The following is a 22,547-nucleotide window of genomic DNA, read 5'->3' on the forward strand; positions in this document are numbered from 1 at the left end:
CACATTACAACCCTCAACCTGTTTTGTGCATTTTGAGACACCGGTCTCCAGGTACTCCGCAGTAAACCTTGGAATGAATAACGTCCTGACAAATACATTGATAAGCAGACTGAACTACTGCACAGTAATCTGATCATGCCATCCCCAGAAAAGGCAACGTAATCCCGGGGTAGATAAGAAGTATAATGTGTCATTTTGGATAGAAACATCATGCTGAGTTCCTGCATGAAAAAGCGGGCCGATGCCAAGCAAATATTGACCTGCCCAAGTGGGCAGGTACGAGCATCCCCGGAGTCCGATGGTCACATGACATCTGGATGAATAATCAGTGGTAGGAGGACATGTGCTAACTGCTTCTGGACTAGTGGATTGACCCGCGATGCTGACATCTGAAATGGAGGCTCCAGGGCTCACAGCCTCATAGATTCTAGACTTGGTTCTATACATCAATCGCAACGAGTGGGCCCGCAATCCATCATCTGCTGACTCGGGTCATATTTTATGGCATGAATCCGCACCCCATCGACTCTTCGGCATGGCCGCCGTTGCCACATTCTGTCGACAATTCGGGATTAGAAAGCATAGTTCCCACAGCAGAGTCAGATCCTTGGCTGCCAGAGGACTCAGTCTTTGACCCCAATGCTCTCAATGATTTCTTTCTCCATCCCTCAGAACCCAGTGATCTACAGTGGCCACAGTGGATCAACCATGAGTCACCAACATCAGATCGGCCACTTGAGCCTCAAAATAAGAATGAACTACAGTGTTCGGGTGGAATAACCGACGATGTTTCACCTCTGGCAGCAGATTGGACCGTGCAGCCTCTACCGCAACCAAATCTGAACAATGTCTCACAGTGGCTGGATGGAGCGTACCGTCCTGCCATCTCATGCAGTCATTGTCGCAGACATCGACTACAATGTCTAATCATTCGGACAACAGAGGCCAATCCAAACCCCAAAACATCATGCTCAAGCTGTGTTGCTTTGTTCCGAGAATGCAGTCTTGCCAAAGGCGAGAAACGCTTCCCAGCGGGCTTCGAGACCATGACACCAGTTCTGGGACACCTACACGGCGTCCCAGAAGATGAAAACATGCTTTCGGTCGTCGGCCTGGACAGAACAGACGTCGAAGACCGAAAAGAACCAAAGCAATTTATCCGCAAGGGAGCCCGCGTCCTCCGAGAATGGTTCTACCAAAACCAGGAACATCCCTACCCAACCGACGCGCAAAAGAACCGACTGTCCACCGAAACAGGGTTCTCCCAAAAACGAATATCAACCTGGTTTGCAAACGCTCGTCGTCGCCAGAAGCAGAAGATCCAGTCGTCGGGGTTAGACTCGAGGTCTCGTACCCGCGCAGGCTCTCCAATGATAACCAGCACGGTCCCTGCCATGACACCCATGGAAAGATGGCAAGCATCGCCACCAGAAGAAGAACCAGTTCCCGCAGCAGCGATTCAGAACGCCATTGCTTCTGGTTCCAGTTCGATGGATTCAGATGGCACAATCGACCCTTTCAAACTCGACAGCTCTGCCATGGATTTCCTCGATTTCGACGAAAGCTCTTCACATCTCGCATCTTCCGTCTCAAGCATTGGCAGTAGGGCTTCCGAGACATCTGACAGCGCCTCTTCAGCCTGGAGTTACCATTCCTCTGGTGATACAGGATTGCCGTTCCCACTCCTGCCGAAACAAAGCAACGCCCGACGGAGGGGCCGGTCCCGAGCGGGATCAGTGAATCCAAACCAGGTGTACCAATGCACGTTCTGCACACAGTCCTTCAAGAAGAAGCATGACTGGACTCGCCATGAGAAAAGCGTTCACCTCACTCTTGATTCTTGGATCTGCACACCAAACCTCACCGAGCTGCAAGTATCCTTCGGCGTGAACCCCTCTGAATGTCCATTCTGTGACGTCCTTTATCCCATGCCTGCTCATATGGAAGAACATGAATTCCACGTCTGTGCCGACAAGCCCATTACTGAGCGGTCATTCAGTCGGAAGGATTATCTGTGGCAACATCTTCGCAAGTTCCACGGTTGTACAAAACCACTGGTCTCTGGCCTCGATGCTTGGCGCGGGTCAGGCGGTAATGTCGAGAGCAGCTGTGGATTCTGTGGGTGTCGGCTCTCGAGCTGGGCAGCGAGGGTTGATCATTTGGCGGATCATTTCAAAAATGGGTTCCGCATGTATCAGTGGGAAGGGGATTGGGGATTGGACTCTGAGGCTATGGGCGTTTTACGGAATGCAATGCTGCCCTCTGGCCGTGCGCTGGAATCGCCTGCTTAGCATGGGGATAGGCTGCGAAAAGCCTTATGTGACATGTAGATACGAATTATGAAAAATGGAACGCTATAATACATGCAATGCAAATGTTCATATCCTATCGTCTGAACTCAGAGTATACAGTCTCCTACGCGGAAGCCGAAGCCTGCCATTCAGGATGATACCATGAAGCAAGCCCCAGAACAAACAGCAACAGTTTCCCATCGCGAATGATATCCTTTCCAAGCTGCACAGCCATTCCCATTCCACCTGATTTCCCACCAAACATGATCTTCCCTCCAGTCAAGAGCAATTCACCCGTGACAAAGATGGCAAAGGGATTCTGAGCAGTCGCAGGCTTCGGCGGCGGACTTCCAAACAACGAGACAGAAGTTCCAATCAAGAAAAGCAAGTAAAACGACACAGCCAATGCAAAAACAGTATGCAACGTCTTCCAAATGCGAGCGCTCTTCGCCTGCGCCTCTGTTGGAGCCGCAGCTCCACCAAGCATGTTCGCTAAAAAGGGTGGCACACCAGCCATAGTAGCCATGGCAGCGAGCGAGGATCCAGGTCCCGGCGTGGGGCCACCAGCAGGTGGTGCACCAGGCGGGGCGTTGGGATCACCACCGGGCATGGCGCCTAGGAGGGAGTTGAGGAGTTTGATAGTGGGGTCTTCGGCGTCGTTGGATTGCGGGCCGAAGCCTTGTGCTTGACCTTGTCCCTGTCCCTGTCCTTGTTCTGGTGCGGATTGGCGCAGCAGTGCGCGGAAGGCGTCTTGTTGTGCTTGGAGAGCTTGGGCTTGGCTATCGGGTTGTTGGCCTTGGCCTTGGTTCTGCGCAGATTGTTGGAGCATGGCGAGGAAAGCTTCTTGCTGGGCGCGTTGGGCTTCAGGCGATTGCATTTCTAACTGAGGGGATGGCGAGGGGCGGAACTGGGGGATTGGGGGTGCTGGAGATGGTGAGGCGCCGATTGAGGGTTGGGGAGACGGGGATGGGGAGGCATCTTCGCGTTCTGTTTGGGGTTCAGGTTAGCTGGGTTCGGGGTGATTTGTATGTTTGGCGATCTCGAGGTGCTTGAGATAAGCGCTGATAGAATGGAGGACATTATTTCGTACCCGATTGTGGTGTGCGTCCGCTCAGGCTGGTGATCTTGTCCAGGCGTGCAGACCCTCCTTCCTTGATCTTGGCCTCGCGCCGCTCGCGCCGCAGACGGGCGGATCTTTGAGCTGGGGATTCTTCGGACATTGTGGGGTTCAGATATCAGTAAAGATATTTCTGTTTTAAAGGTCGTGAGGTGTAGAAGTAGTGGAAGTGGGATGGTGAGGGAAGGCAAAGGTGTCTCGACGTCGATCAAGTCCCGTGCCGATAAGATCTCTTCCGTGGCCATACATCACTTTCTCTCTACATCTTCAAGATATTGGGTTCTTTCACTTGGATTGAGTTGGAATTTGCACCGATTTTTACTGGGAAGTAAAATCCTCAAACTACACCTCAATACTACGAAAGTCAATATATCTTAAAACGCTCAAAAGGCTGCCAAGTTCTACATCAGTCAAAATTATCGACAAATATTCCTTGTTCAAAGTGAAATTCCTGGGACAAAACAAACTAATAATGCTTTATAAAAAGCGTGATTTTCGGCACTTATCGGTGTCCTAATTCTTTGACAATAGTCTACTAATTTTACCACTATAAGTTGAGGGAGAATGCAAGAGGCGTTTTCTTTGCCACAGAAAATAGTGCAGACCTACTGGCCAGGCCAGTTTGCAAACAGTGCCACGAATAGTGCAACCACTACCATCGAGATAAAATCGTCTAATGGATTGTACTGATCAAGATATGCCTTTCCCGCTCAACCTCAAGTCAGTCGGCTCGACAGGGCTGAGAAGGATGATGTGCTGTACAGGGGTGCTTAAGGCCCAACGGCCGCGTGATGAAGACGCTAGTAGAGATCTCATTAAGAGCGGAGCTTTGTCAGGGCATTCTGTCGGCATGTGCCACTATCATGTAGAGGGAAATGCTTGCGACACTATATGTCACATAGAGTGCGGACTAGGACAAATACAGAAGCTCACCAAACTTTGAGATGGGGGTCCTTCTACCAATGGACAAAAGACTACGATCACCCCGAGTCAAATCATCCTGTTGCTCTTCTTATTTGGGACGCCCATTGCTAATGTGATAGACCGTAGTGGGTCGCACGTCGCGAATTGTGGCCCTGGGACAGTGCTAAGGTAGGCAGTGGGAGCTGTGAAAGTCAAAAGGTGCGTTCAAACGCTATCCTCTATCATGGAAAGCCAAGTATCGAGTAGTGCGTAAGTAGGATTTGTACGATTGAGGGAATCTTGGCAGCGAGCAGAGTTAGGGCAAGGGCGAAAAGTGAAAATATACGAAACCCAGCACACTTCTACATGAATCGCTCACTCAACCCTGCGGCTAAAGGGGGTCCAATTATGACTCGATTAGACTCATTTTATGCTTTCAAGCTTATTCTATGAAACGCGCATAATCGCTTTCCCCCGGCAAAATTCACTCGGAGATCCCTAGCTCCAGGGCTTGCGCAGATCCTCGAATCGGAGCCAGTCTTGCCCTTATTCTCCCGGAAACTAGCGTGGTTCATTATGCTTTATGCTTCTATGATGGTTCCAGCGTTATGCGCACAACGTCCCACTTGGCGATCGGCACTTTTATTTGAAACTGCCAAGTCGGCATGGGACTGTAAGGCTGTTTAAGCGAAGGGGGAACTCATCAAAAAACCTCGAGGCGTCAAAATCATGCTTACTCTGAAACAAACTACGGGACCCTGAAAGCAAGATGGGATATAAGGCAGAGAATGGCCGTCGAGATCATTGCTCATCATTCTCTCATTCTATACCCTGGTGGTAACAGTCGCTCTTTCGTCGAATCATTCTTTTAACAGATCCAAGTCTTTCCTTTCTGCTTCAATCATGAAGAACCTCTCGTTCCTGTCCGTGTTGGCCCTGGCGGCTGTTCCTCACGTGTCCGCTCATTACTTCTTCCCTCACTTCATCGCCAATGGCAACTTCACGGGCTACTATGAGTATGTCCGCGAAGACACTCAGAGCTACATGCCCATGAAGGGCCAGTATGCAAGCAACGATTTCCGCTGCAACACTGGTTCCCAGGACTTTGCAGCTAAAACGGGTGTCTACAAAGTCAAAGCCGGCGACGAGATCGGCTTCGGAACGGACTTCAACGCGCTCATTCAACACCCCGGCCCGCTTCAGGTGTACATGTCCAAGTCGACCACCGACGATGTTCGCGACTACGATGGCTCTGGCGACTGGTTCAAGATCTACGAGCTTGGTCCGCAGGATTTCTCCAATAACGGAATCACCTGGGGTGTGACTGATATTGGCAACTTTACATTCCCTCTGCCCAAGGAAGTCCCCGCTGGTCAATACCTCGTCCGCATCGAACATATTGGTGTCCACGGAGCTGGAGAGTGGGGTGGTGCTGAGGTCTTCTTCAACTGTGCCCAGGTCGAGGTTGAGAGTGACAGCACCGTTTCCCCGGGTCCAACTGTCAAAATTCCCGGTGTCTATGATGGATATGAGCCTGGCATTCTGTTTTACATGTACCGTGATACTATTGTCAACTATACAATGCCCGGTCCCAGACCATTCCCTGACGCTGCTTTGCCCAACGTGGCTGCTTCCGGTGTGAGTGTTGCTCCAACTGCGACCCCTTGGACCCTGCCCGCTGTGACACGCTACGCTTCATCCGCCGCTGCTTCGTATGCAACTGCCTCTTCCAAGGCCGTGGTCTCGGGGCTCTCCTCTGTTTCCAGACTCCCCGCTAGCTCTACCAGTACACCGCTGAGAGCCACTTCCTCCGTCGACTATGCTGCCAAATCTGCCGATATTGCGGTTGCTGCTGAATCAAGCCCCGTGTTTGCTTTCACTATGTCCACGGACCCCGCTGTCCCTGCTACGACCGAGGCGTCTTTGGTTCCTACGTCTTCAGATGCTACTTGTGGCCCTCGCTTCACTGTCACTGTCCATGAAACTGTCACCGTTCCCTCATCTAAGCCCACCTGTGGTGCCACAATCACAGTCACTGCTACTGTCACCACAACCATCGCCCCGACTTCCAACTAGAAACTTCAAAATCGAAGTTTGCTCATAGACAGCGGGGTCCATATTGTAGAATGGGTGTTGAGGTAGACAGGTAACAAGTCTTCTTTGATGCTTCATGTTGTTCTGGGGTGATGAATGTGCTTGTAATCCAAGTTCTTCCAGCGTGTTATCTATCATCGGAGTGTATTTTAGCATTTTATATAATTCGTGCCCCTTTTCAACTCATTACATTAAACAAGAGAACAACACAACTTCTACTCGTTATAGTCCTGTGTAGTCATCTAGGGACCGAACCTCATGAATTTCAACGACGGCGAAAACTGCACCTCGGTATTCTTGTTTATAGCCCATATTAAATGACAGACAGGCAAAGCTTGAGATGAGAAGCTTAGCTAGATCAACACTGGAGTATTCAGTCTTCCGGTATATTGAATCCACGGTGTATAGCTCGCTGCGCTAACGCATTCATTTGTTCATTCGTCTTGAGCTACTGCATCAACAAATATCCTAGCAACAGAAGTCCTGTATCAACTGTGTGAAAAGCTTCTCGAATTGGCGAAGACTCTCAACCTCAACCCACTCTTCTTTCGCATGTAATCCTTCTCCCTTCGGACCCCAAACAATAGAAGGAACACCAACAGCACCAAGCAGGGCTGCATCAGTCCAAAACGGCCCACTCTTGACGACGGGCTCACTTCCCAATACAGAAGATGCAGTCGCAAGACTCTGGCTTACGAAGGGATGGTCAACAGCCACCTTCTGTGTGGGACGCGACATGGTGATGCGAGGCTGAGCATATCTGAAACGAGAATTTTGTTCAGCAATTCCCTGCAGCAACTGGCTCATATCATTCAAGATTGACGCTTCAGTTTGGACAGGAACAGTACGGAACTCGACTGTGATAGTACATTTGTCCGGGTATGAGGATGGTTCCTCGCCGCCACGAATCAAGCCGCAATGCAGCGATGCCTGTCCAAGAGCTTCGTCGATGGGGAGCTCAGACTGGAATTGCTCTAAAGCCTGGAGGAAAGATCCAGCATACAGAATTGCATCTTGTCCCGCCGATGGGTCCGAGCCGTGTGCTGCAACCCCCAGGATATCAATTTCAACCCAGACGAAGCCTTTGTGAGCAGTTAGAATGGCACCTTCTGTAGGCTCCGGTAAAACGGCGGCATCGGCCCGCCAGCCGGCTTCAATCACATCCTGTGTTCCTTGGGAAGCATCTTCCTCGTCCGAGACTGCAGCAATGATGATATCGCCCCGGGGAATACGGCCGCTGGATTTGGTGGCTGCCAGTGCTGCTAGACCTGCGGCGAGACCTCCTTTCATATCCAGACAGCCTCTTCCAACAATGACTTCCTTGCCATTTTTGATCTGGATCGAGCCTGATAGGGGATCCGCCTCGTAGCTGGACAAGCTGACAGTGTCGGTGTGGCCGTTGAACATGAGAGATTTGCCTCCTCCACTACCGCGCAGGACACCAACAATTGATGGTCTTCCTGTGACCTTTTCAATCCAGTGGTACTCAATATCACGGTGTGCAAACCAGGAAGCGAGCCAATTAGCGATCTCAGTCTCGCCTACTCCATCCGTGACAGACAGGGTTGGATTGGAGGAGTTGATCTGGGTGAGAGTCTGCGTTAGGCCGACGACGTCTTCGACGGAGACACTTCTGGGAATAGAGTATTGACGTGCACCCTCGGTGCTGAGGAGAACCACGACAGAATCCTTGTTCAAAAGCGAAGATCCCTCCTTCGCCAAATGATGCAGTGCAGCCAACGACGCACCCCCGCAAGGACCAGCCGCCACAGACTTGGATGTCAGATACTGCACAGCGCAGTGTGCCTCGTAAGACGAGACACTGACACAGGCGTCAACAAGACGCTGCAAATCCGGCCAAGCAGTAGATGAAACCGTTCCACAGTCCATGCCATCCATAATAGTCTCCGAGCTTTGCGTAGTCACCATCTTACCAGCAGTCAAGCTAGCAGATAAACAAGCAGCAGTATCCGGTTCCACAGCAACCATGGACAACGGAGAACTCCGCGACTTGCAATGTCTCGCCACGGCATGCGCAAGACTTCCAACGCCCGCAGGACTAACCATCACACTCGCCACAAGACCAAGCTCTGCAAGACTATCCTCAACCTCATTCAACATAGTCGAATATCCCTCCACAATCCACGCCGGAACATCCTCATATCCCGCAAAAGCAGTATCCTGAATCAGAAGAACCCCCTCTTCCAACCGCGATACATCCAAAGCTCCCTGAACAGCCTTGTCGTAATCACCCGCTACAACCACAATCCTCGCTCCCTCCCCCGCGATGCGATCCCGGGTTCCCCGGTCCATACACTCAGGAACGAAGATCCGAGCCTCGATACCCAGCAGTCGAGCCATGAATGCAACCGCGCGGCCGTGGTTCCCCATCGTAGCAGTCGTCAAGACAATAGACTCTGCCTTGGCGCGCGTTGAAAGATCTGCGAGCGATACTGTAGCGGGTAGTCCCAGTTTCGCGGCAATGGCGCGGAAACATCCCCATGACGCGCCTAGGACTTTGAATGAGGGTAGTCCGAAGCGGTTGCTTTCGTCTTTGACGAGAACATTGCGGACACCGAGTTCAGCTGCTAGTTCTGGGAATTGGACTAGTGGTGTTGGGGCGTAGTTGGGGAAGGATTGGTGGAATGCTTGAAGTCCTTCGATTTGGGGGGAGGCGATGCGCTCGTTGGAGGCTGTGGGGTTGTAGTAGATTGGTCGTCGGGATGACATTTTGGAGGTTGATGTGTTGGCTTGGGAGGAATATCTTTGGTGGGGAATTGCCGTCTTTATTTCTATTGCCTTTTGTCGCATTGTACTGCGCCGTCTGACGACATGGGCTCGGTGGGGCATCAAAATCTACGGTTTTGCCGCAAAGCGCCTTCTGGGGACATTTACGCCCGGTAATATTGGCAGTGTATGAGAGTACCTTTTGTATGGACTTGCTGAGATTGGATCACTTATTCGCAGTCGACAAATTCTTGTAAACCCCATCTTGGGGTATTCTGGTGCTTCACATAGATTGGTTGACCAAGTAGAAAGAAGTATAATGGTTCTGCTATGCTCAAGGTATACTACTGACTAATTTTGTTCTTCACTCTCTGCTCGAAATTGATCGTAATGCACGACGGCTTCCAGAAGAGCCTGAGTTCCAATGGCACTGCAAAAGTTAGTCGCTACGTCTAGACCAAATGAGCTGAAGGACCTACCAGTCTTGTGGGCTGCAGTACTCAGTCGGGTGGTGACTGACTCCATCCTTGCAAGGGACAAAGATCATGGCGGAGGGGCAATGCTTGCTAGTGTAGACAGTATCATGGCCTGCACCGCTAGTCATAAGCATGGACTTCTCTCGGCCAACCAGGTGGTCTGCAGCAGCCTGAATAGATGCAACACAGTTGTCGTCGAATTTCACGGCCGGAGAGTCAGTATCCAATGTCCACTCGAATGAAACACCCTTTCCATCCTGCAAGGCAATGGCTTCAAAGGCCTTGAGACATTCGTCCTGCACGAGATGCACTACGCTATCCTGTGGATGGCGGATATCAAGTGTGAATGTCACTTGCGATGAAACAGTGTTAGTGGATGCGTTTGAGGGAACTCTGATGATGCCAGTGGAAGCCAGTGCTTCGTGCTTCTTGGCAATATCGTGCGAAGCAGCAATCATTCTAGAGGATGCAAGCAACGGGTCTTGACGGACACTGAACGGTGTCGTTCCAGTGTGAGCGTCCTTCCCGTGCACGGTCATAGTCAACCATCGGTAGCCTTGAGCCCCGCGAACAACTCCGATCGATCGCCCAGTCTCTTGCAGAATTGGTCCCTGTTCAATATGCAATTCGAAATGAGCGCCGAGTGGAAATCCGGTGGCTGGGTTGCTAGAGCAAGCAAGGTCCCCAAGATATCCATGTCTTTCAAGCTCGGAACGGAGTGTGACGCTAGGATCGTGGATATCACGCAGGTCCCAAGCTTTCTGGATAGGAATGGATCCAGCCCAGACGCCCGATGAGCACATAGACTTTGGGAAGCGCGCTCCCTCCTCGCTAGAGTCTCGTTAGTGAAAAAAGTCCTACCGCCAAGATATGAACATAGTACGTACTTGGTCCAGTTAACGATACCGACATCATAGTGAGTCTGGAACTTGCTTTCTTTCATAGTTCGCAGAACTTCCAACGCAGCCATAACGCCAAGGATGCCATCATACCGACCGCCGCGAGGCTGGGTATCCAGATGGCTTCCCATCGCGATCATTGGAGCAGGAGAATTCAGCCGACCTGACTGACGTGCGAACATGTTGCCCATTTGGTCAATGGAAAGAGTGCAGCCCAGATTTTGCACTTCAGCCGCAAACCACTTGCGCACATTGGCATCGTCATCGGTGAGAGTCAACCGAGCCATACCCGTCTCAGTAGGGCCTCTACTGGCGCATTAGATCAAAGGCCTCTGTTCGGAAAGGGAAGATAAATCCATACTCGCCGTACCGATGGGTAGCACCCCATTCGCATGTCTCGTGTAATGTGTTCCATAATCTTTCGGGATTGATCTTGAGGCCTGAAGCTGCTTCAAGTCGGCTGGCAGTTGAGAATTGCCGTGTGTTGGAGTACAGGGCGCGTATTGCGCCTTTTGTGCCGTACATTTTATCGAAAATATTATCTTTGAGAAGAGACGACGGCTGAAAGAGTCCGGGCTCAGCGGACACGAAACTTATGTAGAGATGTTCAATACAAGCATCCGGTAATGGTCGTATGTATCAAGGGATACCAGAGTGGACCAATCTATGGGTCTGGCAGCGCCTTCTCTGAACAATTGTGGATGCCAAGGTAAGATGCAAGACAAAAGTCAGTCGAATGGAGAACGGAAGAGTGGGAATTATCCGTCAAAGTATGTGTGGACTACGTCAAGTTGGCCTGTGGCGACGGCGCCTTCCCGCGACATCTAACCCTACATTATTTCCCAGACCGGGGACAATCCGCCTCGACTACACGGTTTGGATTTGATAATATAATGTAGATGAATGAATTGACTATACTTACGGAGAAAAAAGCTCCGGATCTAATTCTGAATAATGTGCGTTCTTCGCGGCATATTAGTCTTGCTGCTGACTTTTGCTGGTATTTTGGCCCTTCTTTGGCTATCTTTGTAGCCCTTTTTTTATGTCGAGTATAAAGTAGAAATTAACCAACTTCTATTCCGAGGGAGCTTGGAGCCTTACTGTACTCTTTGAATCCTATTTATCGCTGTTGCAAGTGGACTCTTGGTAAGCCACCCCTGAATCCTACTTAGCGCACTGCTCTTAACATCCAGAAGAATAAGACTGCCAGTATCATGGTTAGTTTTGATTTTTCTCTGCGAGGCATTACAGGGTAAACCCGACTATCAGAGATATCTACTCAAGTCCTGCAAACTCTTTTTCCACTGTTTTCCTTCCCCCAATTTCAGTCTCAAGCTCTATTCCAAGCTCATGGCGTATACACAATACAATTTTTTAACCTCATTATCAAATCCTACTGTATTAATATCAGATCTCGTTTCCAATATCCTCACTTTAGCCCCAACTGCTGTTGAAAGTCATTGTTTTTAGTCTTAGCTTACTCGTCTTATTAGACGCCGTATATTCAAACAGCGAGTCGAGGCTCTATCCCCTCGGCTCCATTTGCAAGTAGTGGTGCGTTTCCAGTATCTCATAATACTGCTCCATGATCTCGAGGCTGAGGTCCCTTAGTATCATCATTTAAGTCAACTTGCTCGGTATCTTGAACCTGAGCGAGCAGGCTGGTTTGGTGCATGAACTTGACGGCGCAGCGGATTGGTCACCTTGATTCTCTCTGCTCCTACCTTTCTGATGCAAAGCCCACTGTCTCTTCTTCAATCCTCAACGAGTACAGCTCACGCTAGCTCCTCTGGTGGTGATCTTCCCAATCTCTCGTCTCATAACATTCCGTCTTCTATCACGTTCTTCCGTGCATGAATCCCTCACTACCTAAAGACGCCATGGTACGCCCACAGCATAGCTCTCACATTCTAGTCAGGCTAATACAGGCTATAGAGTGGTGAAAGCATCCTCAGCTCCGGGACTTTGCCTATCTCGATCCCAGGCTCTGCCCTACATTCCAGCGGAAGAGTGACCGAGAACGTTATGGTAAGCCCACGACAAAAAAATCACATTCTGGCCGAGCTAATGCAAGATTTAGGGGGGTGACAGCATTCCACGCACAGTTCCAGGTCCTACCACGAGTTCCAGCGGAAGAGTAACCAAGAATGAGGCACACGGAAAGCCCGCCAACTTCTATTTCGCGCTGAGCATCAACTCCTGTGTCAAGGAATGGATTACGTGCGCAGATAAGGAAGAAATAAAACTCACACGCTATCTGGGCCTTGCTCATGTCGTTGAACTGCAATCGTTGGCAGCATCCTGGCCAGTCCTCGACATCATACCGATTTTCCAACCCTTTGAAAGTGACATTCTAAAGTCAAGGCCATTTGAAATCCTGCATTCGCCTACTACCCGTGAAATAATCAAGGACATCATTGATCCAGAGAGACAATGGCCCGTGGGAGAGGTATGGGATGAGAGCAATGAGATGATACGATCCAAGAGAAAGGCGTGGTGTCTTCTTCATCTGCCGATGCTTTTCGATGTCTACCGGGCCCAGACCTCGGATGAGCGAGAAGCGAAGAATATTGAGTCCCGTGCAAAGTTCGAGGCCAGGTTTGGGCGGGTGTGCGCAAAGCAAGACATCCAATACGAGCCCCCCTTTCCTGTATTTGGACCGTCTGGAATAGATGGTAGGCTGGAGCATCTCAACCGTTCTTGGGAGCTGCTGAAATATGTCTCAAGTCTTATGAATCCAGACTGGTATGACCGCAAGGTTTTTCCCGTCGACAAAAGTCTGTGGACGTATCCGAAGGATATTTTGAACTGGATGGAGGATATGACGCATACTTCTCCTGGCTCACGAAGCAGAATTCTGTCGGCTTATTTCTGCTCGCGGCCCCCTTTTCTCTCCACTATTGAGGAATCGGCTACTTCGGAGGAACGATGAAAACTCTCAGACTTGTTTAGCTTGCTTATCGACCATCACTGAAGAGATGAAGGGTTCCCGGCGTGGATCTCGATTGGATGATAGTTCTGCCAATATCTGATGATGATCAAGCGAATGGGATAAAGCATAGAGGTTAACAATGTTGCCCCGGATCATGAAAATGGGAATGGTGATGATTGAAGAGAAATTTACATCCGAACAGAACCCTGGGCTGGGCTTTCGAAATAGGAAATCTCCAGGGATTTTATCGTCTTTCGGAGATTGATTGTATCTAAGACAATTTTCATGGATGCTTTGGTTAAACGCCCGTCACATTGTATCCAGCCTTAGTATTTACCTAGTTCCTGGTCATTTTTTCCCAAGATCATCTGCTGCAACAACCTCGAATGTTGATTGTGACCAAAATCCGTCCTTACACTATGCCCCGGTTGTACCTTGGCGGCCATTGACAGTCGCTCCGTAACGAAAGTGTAGTTGGAACGTTGACGGGAAGCAAGCACGGTAGGCATGTCTGTTCATTAATCCAAAGCTTAACTTATATGCGCAAAGATTATTCTCGGACGACTCTTATGCGGTACAGCCTCGCAATAAATGCAATTAGGTAAGATGATGTAGCTCAATGTAACATAGCTATGCACTGAAATGCTCGATTAGGCAATTTGGCGCTATAGATATGCAGCCACTCGCAGCTAGACGGCCAGCCATGGGGCTCAACATGAATCAGTCACCATGGATCGAATCTTAATATGAAGATCACGATTTACCCTCCCAACCATCTTTGAAAGATAGTATGAGATCCATTGTGAAGTATGTGGTGATTGAAGGACTTCGCCGTCCGCCGGCATTCTCCGACGGGAATCTACACAATGTGTCACGTCAACATGCATATCGAAGTAACTTGTAACATCCGACGTCAGTCGTGAAGAATTGACTATAAATGCTATTAACTTCCTCGTTTTAGAAAACATCGAGAATCTCAAAAAACATTTCAGAGTCTCTGTTTCGTGTCAAGTATACGATTCAATCAATCACAAGCCATACAAGGTTCAAAAAGAACATACCTTCAGGATGTCTGGCAAAGAGATTAGCAACAGCATCAAGGTCAAGGTCCGGTCTATCCTGTCGACCGACAGCGATACTAGACCGAGAACATCCACTGGATCGAGAACATATCCGTAAGGTGTTCTCTGTTGTGTGACGTCATATCCTCTGACCCTGTCGCAGTCACTCCAGAATGGCGTGTTATACTGCTCCCACTCCTTATAACGGTATACTCTAACCATTTGTTGCCTTGTTCGGAGATATTAACTGCTACCAGGCGATCAATGCTTTGGTTCTTGTTGCCGGGGTACGGGATATGCTCGGTAGGAAGTTCTAGATATCTCAAGTCTGTGGCTTGGTTTTGGTTTCGGTTTTGGTTTTGGTTTTCGTTTTGTTTATCTGATACCCATGCTGAAAGGTTCTCCTCGCATGGTTCCTGGGGGTCTTTTGGGGTCTTGCTGGGGGCACATTATACATACCGTTTTGTCTGTCCCTACGCACATTCGCTAGTTGACATTATACCGCGAGGTAGCCATGAGCTCCATGGCATTCTAGTGAGAGTAGTCACAAAGTTCAGCGCTGATACGAATTCATAGCACTGCTGTTATGCTGTGAATGGAGTATCAATTTGCATGATAAGCCTCAGCTTTGTGCATATTCCAACTCTTTGGTTTACATTTGTTTCTAAATGCATAATATCATTTCTCGGGGGCGAAGCTCTTTGAAGGATGACCGGGGTTCAGTGTACCTCTTCAGGGACAGTTCTTCGGAAAGTCTTATGTCTATCAGCCCTTCTATTTCACTCTTCAACTTTCAATCTATCTTTCAAGTCTAAAATTTGGCACCAAAAGACCACCCAACACAAATCCCCCTCGCAACAACAAACGCAATCGTAGCCGCCAGATAAAGTACACCACCAAAGACAATTAGCCCCTCATAGCTGCCACTATCATGCTCCAAAATAGCCCCAGCAATCGGAATCCCAACAAGAGTCCCAACACTACTAATAGTAAAAGTCGTCCCAGTCCGCTTCCCATAATCATCAGTAGCACAAACCTGCGAGATGCAAACCGGCGTGAGACTAATAGCAGCACCACTCCAGAATCCAAAGAAAACAGCATAACAAATAATCGAGGTCAAGTCATCACCAGCTTTCATCCACAAAGCCAATGTCAGAATCGAACAGATCAAAGATGTCAACACCATGACGTTGAACCGTCCGACTCGATCAGCCACCAATCCAGGCAGGAATCGACCCGGTATGGCACCAACATTCAAAAATGGAATCAGCAAATAAGACATAGTATTCTCCACACCAACAGCAATAGCATAAGAAGCGATATAAGTGATGGGAATGAACACCGCAAATTCAACAAGAAACACCGCAGCAGTCGTAGAGGCATACTTGACATCTCTCAACGCACGAAAATCCACCGAAGCCCCAGCCTTCTTATTCGGTGGGAGTCGTGTCTTGAGTAATATACATGCACACGCACATAATATCGCAGAAAGCAGCGCGATGATCCGGATCGCCCATGGGAAACCAATCTTCGGTGCGGCGTAGAGGATTATCAAGGGGAAGATGACACCGCCAATTCCACCGGCTGTGCATGCTACGCCTGTTGCCCAGCCGCGGCGGAGGTTGAACCAGTGGCCGACGGTTGAGATTGCGGGGGTAAAGAGTGTGCAGGCTGATAGGCCGCCGAGAACACTGAAGGAGAGAAAGATTTGGTAGTATTCTATTGTTGTGTTAGTCGTTCCTGATGCATTTTAATGGCCGACTTTGGAATGATTGGATGTTCGTACCTTCGCTGAAACTGAAGCACACCATGGACAACACCATCCCGATGGACCCCGGGATGATCACAAACTTTGAGCCATATGTGTCGAAGATCGGGCCTATACATGGTGAGAATCATATCTTTATATAAAGATGTGGTGTATTCATACCGGTTTGTGCTCCCGCGATGTATAGAAAGAATCCGTAAGAGCCAAAGATCCAACCAATGCTGGATTCGGAATAATCCTTCAATTGATGTGTGCTCGTCCAGGCTTGGAGAACACCAAGACTGTTCAGTAATCCCATGGAAGGAACCATTGCACACCATGCTCCGAGAACAACAGACCAGGCCTGTAGGCCTCCTTCTGGGTAGTTCTCAGCCGATAGATCGCTATTAGATAAGGATCTCGCGCCAGCTCCTTGGCTGGACATTTCGACTTCATCGCTGATGCCCATTTCGAATATCGGCATTGACTTGATCACTGGATATACTGGCCATTGAGCGAGGCCGAATTATTTATCTTGGCCACATCATTAGCGGTGAATCTTGATAGCTGACTACTGATGCTGATAACACCCCCGCGCCTTCTCGAAACATCAAGGAATCAGAGGGTCCGAATCAGTTCATCTGTTGACAAACCCCGGATCACTGTCTCACAGCCTCAAGGTATTACTTGAGCCGAATCAGATCATAGGCTTACAAACCGGAACTACTTCCAATGTTACTGAAATAGGTAGATCTTCTCGTAATGACATCAAGGAGCCAGCCGAACCGAATCAGCTCATGGGTTTACAAATCCCACGCCAGTCAATGGGACAGCGCAGAAGAATCCCTACCTATATATGTAGGTAATTCACGTTATTTCCTCACCGAGACTCAGGCACCCATGGGATGCCCCGCTCGTCCGATATGGAAGTTGTTCTTCCCGAGCCCTAACCGACCGTCCCAGGGTTCCCCAAGATTTCTGTCGGGTTGAACGTCATTTCCTTCGGTCCCAACAAAGGGTTGACCTTGAACCGAGGAGCATGGAAGAGGTTTGAAGTTTGCTTATACCCGCGGCTTGGAAGCCCTTCATCCGTCTTGTTCGACTCTGCCTTGGTCTGGATGTTCGATGGCGGAGATTGAACGATCTGGGGAGCATAGGGAGTTTCCCTGAGATAGATTGATGGCTACCAGCATTTACAGGTTAAGCACAGGTTTTATTTGCATCTTTTGGAAGGTTGAAGTTGTGCTTTCTGTACTCTCTCCGGCATCAATCTATCATCGCCGAAAATGACAGACGTCTGACGCGCCGTTCAGGGCCTACTTGACTATATTCCTCACCGGATGTCAGAAAGATAAGGCATCCCGGCCTCTCTATGCTGACCGATTACCATCGTCTTCCATGGCGATTTTCATGCACAGATTACTCAGACCAACGCTGAGAAGGTCGAGTCCGCACGGGTCAAGTCACGACCTGTGACCCTTATCCCGTCGGCATTGCATCGGCATTGCGTCGGCCTCTGGTTTCGATATCCCAGATCCTCCGGAGATCCGCAATCCCTGTCGATTTCGTCGAGTCAAAAGCCAGCCCTGGAAGATCAGGATGCTGCAATAGCCCTTGTCCCATTGGATCGGAGAGGAACATCCTTTCTCCGATGTCGGACCCTCCCGCTCTGGACACTCTCATCCCTGAGCTCCTCGGCCTCCTGTCCCTGGGACAGAATCTGGACAGAATACGGTCTTTTCTCGGCCTTTCACCATGTCAAAGAATGGTTCCCAGCTGTCCCACAATTGTGTCGGACTTTGCGCGGGTGGGGTCTCCGGGTTCATCCTGCGGGTATTGGCCGTATAACGGACACGCTGTCGGCTGGAATATCTTCCTAGGTCGGTTAGGTCAGTCTGCATGGGCCTTTTTTGTTGGGACGCGAAGTGGGAGAGGTGGAGCTAAAGTGCATTAGTCCAACCTTTTTATTTCTTCTGCATATGCGCGGTGTTGCTCGGTGTGTTCTTTGCCGTGTCTGATCTTCGCGTTGCAGTTGCATTTGCCTCAGGCGGCCGAAGGTGACACTCGGATGCAACGAAGGATATCATCCAGTCAGTCAGGGGAAGACACAGGCATTTATGCTTAAGTTCACTTGCCAGGAACCAGTGATCTCTTTCTCTATTCGTGAAGTATACCTTTTTCTTATTTCCCTTCTTTTTCCATAATTGAAAAAGGAAAGAAATTAGCGAGACAGGCGTTGTCCCACACTCCCCACAATCCAACCCAGGCTATCCACAATTCAAAGGAACGTGAAATAAATAACCGCCCTGTTATGTCTTGTCTAAGCTTGTAAAATGCCAAGAATCAATAAACTTCCCTTGTGAGGTCGATGAGTGGCGGCACTATTCTACATGGAGACATCGGTCCGCCTTCCAGCTTGCACATACAGTCCCAAGGTTGCGCGGAGGAAGCATCACGGTTGACATCATCAAACCTCATGACATGGCTCGTATTATTCAACCCCAGTCGATCTGGACATGGGAGGCTCGTTGCGATCTCAATAGGATCGGGCAGGGGATCTCCCGAGGGATATTTGGGGAACTATAGGCCCAGAGGCCACACACTATGTATCCATGCATCTATACCCTGCTGGATGAGGATCTAGCCCTCTGCAATTCGTATATGCAACCCGTATATGTAATCTATCGGGACGATGTCCATAGGCGGGGGGTTCGGTCCAAGGGTTACGGGGACAGGGGTCGGTTGATCTCAGTCGACCTGATTATCGTGGAGGGGCACTTCCCCGGAGCAACGGAAGGATGTCAACCCCCCGCATGACCGAACCCAAACTCACGCCTTGGCGTAAGAAACGCAGATAATAGGGGAATGAAAGTTACCGGAAGCAGGGCAGAGCAGGGCAGAGCAGAGAATGGCAGTCGGGTAAAACAAAGCTGTAGAGTGGTATTTTATTTGTAAAGCGGCCGGATTGGGAACGCTCCACCCGGGGAAATACATAATGGCTCATCCCCCGCTCTCAGACTCTTTTCTTTACGTTCACATCCCTTTGGTGAGGCTTTCTTCCGTGGCTTCCCTGGGCTTCTCACTGACTCTCAGGCAGATTTCTCCTTGATACCCCTTCCGAAATCACATTATGTCGGACGGCCCAGTTAAGCCCAAGCCCTCCGTGGTAACGTCCCCTGTGGTCTCGTGCTGAGCTTGGCTCACAGCATTGGCAATTGGCTAACCAGGATGCAGGTGCTCGAGGCCCACGAGGTCGACACCTTCCACGTGCCCAAGGCGTTCCACGACAAGCACCCCACCGGAACCCACATTAAGGATATGGCCGAGTATCAGAAGCTCTACGATGAATCGATTCAGAGTCCCGACACGTTCTGGGCCCGCATGGCCCGTGAACTGCTCACCTTCGACAAGGATTTTGAGACCACACACCACGGCTCTTTCGAAAACGGCGACAATGCCTGGTTCGTCGAGGGTCGCCTGAATGCCTCATACAACTGCGTGGATCGCCACGCGCTCAAGAACCCCGACAAGGTGGCCATCATCTACGAGGCGGACGAGCCCAATGAGGGCCGTACCATCACATACGGCGAGCTCATGCGTGAGGTCTCTCGCGTTGCTTGGACTCTCAAGGAGCGTGGTGTCAAGAAGGGTGACACCGTCGGAATCTACCTCCCCATGATTCCCGAGGCCGTCATTGCCTTCCTGGCCTGTTCGCGTATCGGTGCTGTGCACTCCGTTGTCTTTGCCGGTTTCTCCTCAGACTCGCTCCGGGACCGTGTTCTCGACGCTTCTTCCAAGGTGGTCATCACCTCCGACGAAGGTAAGCGCGGTGGCAAGGTCATTGGCACAAAGCGCATTGTCGATGAGGCTATGAAGCAGTGCCCCGACGTCACAACTGTTCTTGTTTACAAGCGCACTGGTGCCGAGGTCCCCTGGACCCCCGGTCGTGATATCTGGTGGCACGAGGAGGTCGAGAAGTACCCCAACTATCTCGCCCCCGAGCCCGTCAGCTCCGAGGATCCTTTGTTCCTGCTCTACACCTCCGGCTCGACCGGCAAGCCCAAGGGTGTCATGCACACTACTGCTGGTTACCTTCTCGGTGCCGCCATGACCGGAAAATACGTCTTTGATATCCACGATGATGACCGCTACTTCTGCGGTGGCGATGTTGGTTGGATTACCGGACACACTTACGTCGTTTACGCTCCTCTCCTGCTTGGTTGTGCCACCGTTGTGTTTGAAAGTACCCCCGCATACCCCAACTTCTCTCGCTACTGGGATGTCATCGACAAGTACGACGTCACTCAGTTCTACGTTGCTCCGACCGCCCTGCGTCTGCTGAAGCGCGCTGGTGGTGAGCACATTCACCACAAAATGAAGAGCCTGCGTGTTCTTGGTTCCGTGGGAGAGCCCATTGCCGCTGAGGTCTGGAAGTGGTACTTCGAGGCTGTCGGAAAGGAAGAAGCTCACATCTGCGATGTATGTCTTGAATCTCTGGACATTTTGGAACAATTGCTAATATTGATTACAGACATACTGGCAAACTGAGACCGGTTCTAACGTTATTACTCCTCTTGGTGGTGTCACTCCCACCAAGCCCGGTAGTGCTTCGTTGCCCTTCTTCGGTATTGAGCCCGCTATTATCGACCCTGTCTCCGGAGAGGAGATTCTAGGCAACGACGTCGAAGGTGTTCTTGCCTTCAAGCAGCCATGGCCCAGTATGGCTCGCACTGTCTGGGGTGCCCACAAGCGTTACATGGATACTTACTTGAACGTTTACAAGGGTTATTACGTGAGTGCTTCAATTCCAACATACAGAATATCGAACTAACAGGTATAAGTTCACCGGAGATGGTGCTGGTCGTGATCACGATGGTTACTACTGGATCCGTGGCCGTGTCGATGATGTCGTCAACGTTTCCGGCCATCGTCTGTCTACCGCCGAGATCGAGGCCGCGCTCCTCGAGCACCGTAAGTACACCACACGTCCATATCTACTGGTCCCAAACTAATTGTGCATAGCCATGGTCGCCGAGGCTGCTGTCGTCGGTATCGCCGATGAGCTGACCGGCCAGGCCGTTAACGCCTTTGTCGCCCTCAAGGATGGCAACGAGACAAACGACCAGGTTCGCAAGGATCTGTCCATGCAAGTCCGCAAGTCCATCGGACCTTTTGCCGCCCCCAAGGCTGTTTTCGTCGTAGAGGACCTCCCCAAGACCCGTAGCGGTAAGATCATGCGCCGTATCTTGCGGAAGATTCTCAGTGGTGAAGAAGACAGTCTCGGTGATACCTCCACGGTAAGTTTACCATTACTCCCAATTCCTCTATCAAACAAATGCTAATACATCTATAGCTGTCCGATCCCAGTGTTGTGGACACAATTATCGCCACAGTCCACGCCGCCCGCCAGAAGTAAAGTGCAAGTCTACGATTTTGATGATAATGAACTTCGGGTGAAATTTTCTAGTGGAAACATTCGGAGAAAAGTGATGTTTCTCATCATATGTTATGCTGTCAATCCATGGATATGGCTCTGATGGTTGGCTTTTTGACTTGCGCCCCCTTGCCCGGATTTGGGACTGTGGGGGTGGTATGTTCTTTTTTTCTGTTCAGGTTCTTTGTCTTCTGTATTTGAGATTCCCTTGTCTGCTCCGAAGCGTTGTGAATAGTATCTTGCTTTGGATTTTGGTTCTATTTGTAGGGTCATAACCTTCAATTGAATGTTCTTGAGATTCAGTTCGTGTGTTTTGTAGTGTGCCCCTAGCTGGGCATCAAGCTTCCTGCCATGCTTCACTTGAACCAGCCTGTACTTTGAAGATGTTTGCAACTGAAAATTGAGTAATGTCGTTATGACTGACGGGTTTATGAATTCAAAATTACTGTCAGTGAATCCTTGTATATATACATTGAGTGTAGAGATTCTGGACAGGCACCGCCAAAATATATAGTCTACACGCATCAAAAGAAAAATATATCTTACAAGAAGTTGTTTGTGGCACTGTAAGCTCGTAAATTTCTGACCATTGCATGATCACAGAACCTTACTAGACTGTAATAGCGAAAATAATCTAGACGGAACTGCTTTGGACATGTAAGTTGCGTTGCCGAGCTCAGCTCTTGGGCTTGGATATAACACTGCTCGGCGGTGAGGTGTAGGAAAGTGTAGGAAGGAGAACGTCTCTAGCCGTAAAGCGGTCGATGCTCGGGTTAACTCCATAGGCCTTGATTCACTTTGAAAATAATGGCCTGCATTGCATATCGGGTTACAGAATGTAATTGTGACCATTCTGAAAATAGTGT

General features: G+C 49.9%; 8 protein-coding genes across 8 annotated transcripts; 4 read left to right on the plus strand and 4 right to left on the minus strand.

The window, feature by feature from the left end:
* Positions 1-506: 506 nt before the first annotated feature.
* On the plus strand, positions 507-2,291 carry N7511_005774 (uncharacterized protein; the record flags this gene model as incomplete). Its single annotated transcript, XM_057128151.1, has 1 exon — positions 507-2,291. One exon carries the CDS (start codon positions 507-509, stop codon positions 2,289-2,291), a length of 1,785 nt encoding a protein of 594 aa, XP_056984668.1.
* Positions 2,292-2,415: 124 nt separating this feature from the next.
* On the minus strand, positions 2,416-3,511 carry N7511_005775 (uncharacterized protein; the record flags this gene model as incomplete). Its single annotated transcript, XM_057128152.1, has 2 exons — positions 2,416-3,278; positions 3,382-3,511. 2 exons carry the CDS (start codon positions 3,509-3,511, stop codon positions 2,416-2,418), a joined length of 993 nt encoding a protein of 330 aa, XP_056984669.1.
* A 1,703-nt stretch (positions 3,512-5,214) lies between these two features.
* N7511_005776 (lytic polysaccharide monooxygenase auxiliary activity family 9 protein) lies at positions 5,215-6,387 on the plus strand (the record flags this gene model as incomplete). The annotated part of the gene is made up of 1 exon (XM_057128153.1): positions 5,215-6,387. One exon carries the CDS (start codon positions 5,215-5,217, stop codon positions 6,385-6,387), a length of 1,173 nt encoding a protein of 390 aa, XP_056984670.1.
* A 486-nt stretch (positions 6,388-6,873) lies between these two features.
* On the minus strand, positions 6,874-9,135 carry N7511_005777 (putative diaminopropionate ammonia-lyase; the record flags this gene model as incomplete). Its single annotated transcript, XM_057128154.1, has 1 exon — positions 6,874-9,135. The coding sequence occupies one exon, from the start codon at positions 9,133-9,135 to the stop codon at positions 6,874-6,876; it is 2,262 nt and encodes a 753-aa protein (XP_056984671.1).
* A 348-nt stretch (positions 9,136-9,483) lies between these two features.
* Positions 9,484-11,032, minus strand: N7511_005778 (M20 family metallo-hydrolase; the record flags this gene model as incomplete). The annotated part of the gene is made up of 4 exons (XM_057128155.1): positions 9,484-9,562; positions 9,612-10,439; positions 10,496-10,816; positions 10,878-11,032. The coding sequence occupies 4 exons, from the start codon at positions 11,030-11,032 to the stop codon at positions 9,484-9,486; spliced, it is 1,383 nt and encodes a 460-aa protein (XP_056984672.1).
* A 1,355-nt stretch (positions 11,033-12,387) lies between these two features.
* Positions 12,388-13,439, plus strand: N7511_005779 (Helicase C-terminal; the record flags this gene model as incomplete). The annotated part of the gene is made up of 3 exons (XM_057128156.1): positions 12,388-12,390; positions 12,443-12,535; positions 12,588-13,439. The coding sequence occupies 3 exons, from the start codon at positions 12,388-12,390 to the stop codon at positions 13,437-13,439; spliced, it is 948 nt and encodes a 315-aa protein (XP_056984673.1).
* Positions 13,440-15,311: 1,872 nt separating this feature from the next.
* Positions 15,312-16,716, minus strand: N7511_005780 (putative oxalate/formate antiporter; the record flags this gene model as incomplete). Its single annotated transcript, XM_057128157.1, has 3 exons — positions 15,312-16,219; positions 16,287-16,379; positions 16,431-16,716. 3 exons carry the CDS (start codon positions 16,714-16,716, stop codon positions 15,312-15,314), a joined length of 1,287 nt encoding a protein of 428 aa, XP_056984674.1.
* A 2,661-nt stretch (positions 16,717-19,377) lies between these two features.
* On the plus strand, positions 19,378-21,663 carry N7511_005781 (acetate--CoA ligase; the record flags this gene model as incomplete). The annotated part of the gene is made up of 6 exons (XM_057128158.1): positions 19,378-19,413; positions 19,482-20,726; positions 20,779-21,039; positions 21,089-21,218; positions 21,270-21,544; positions 21,601-21,663. 6 exons carry the CDS (start codon positions 19,378-19,380, stop codon positions 21,661-21,663), a joined length of 2,010 nt encoding a protein of 669 aa, XP_056984675.1.
* Positions 21,664-22,547: the final 884 nt, after the last annotated feature.

Source organism: Penicillium nucicola, assembly GCF_028828085.1.
Source record: "Penicillium nucicola strain IBT 29836 chromosome Unknown utg000005l, whole genome shotgun sequence".
Classification (NCBI taxonomy): domain Eukaryota; kingdom Fungi; phylum Ascomycota; class Eurotiomycetes; order Eurotiales; family Aspergillaceae; genus Penicillium; species Penicillium nucicola.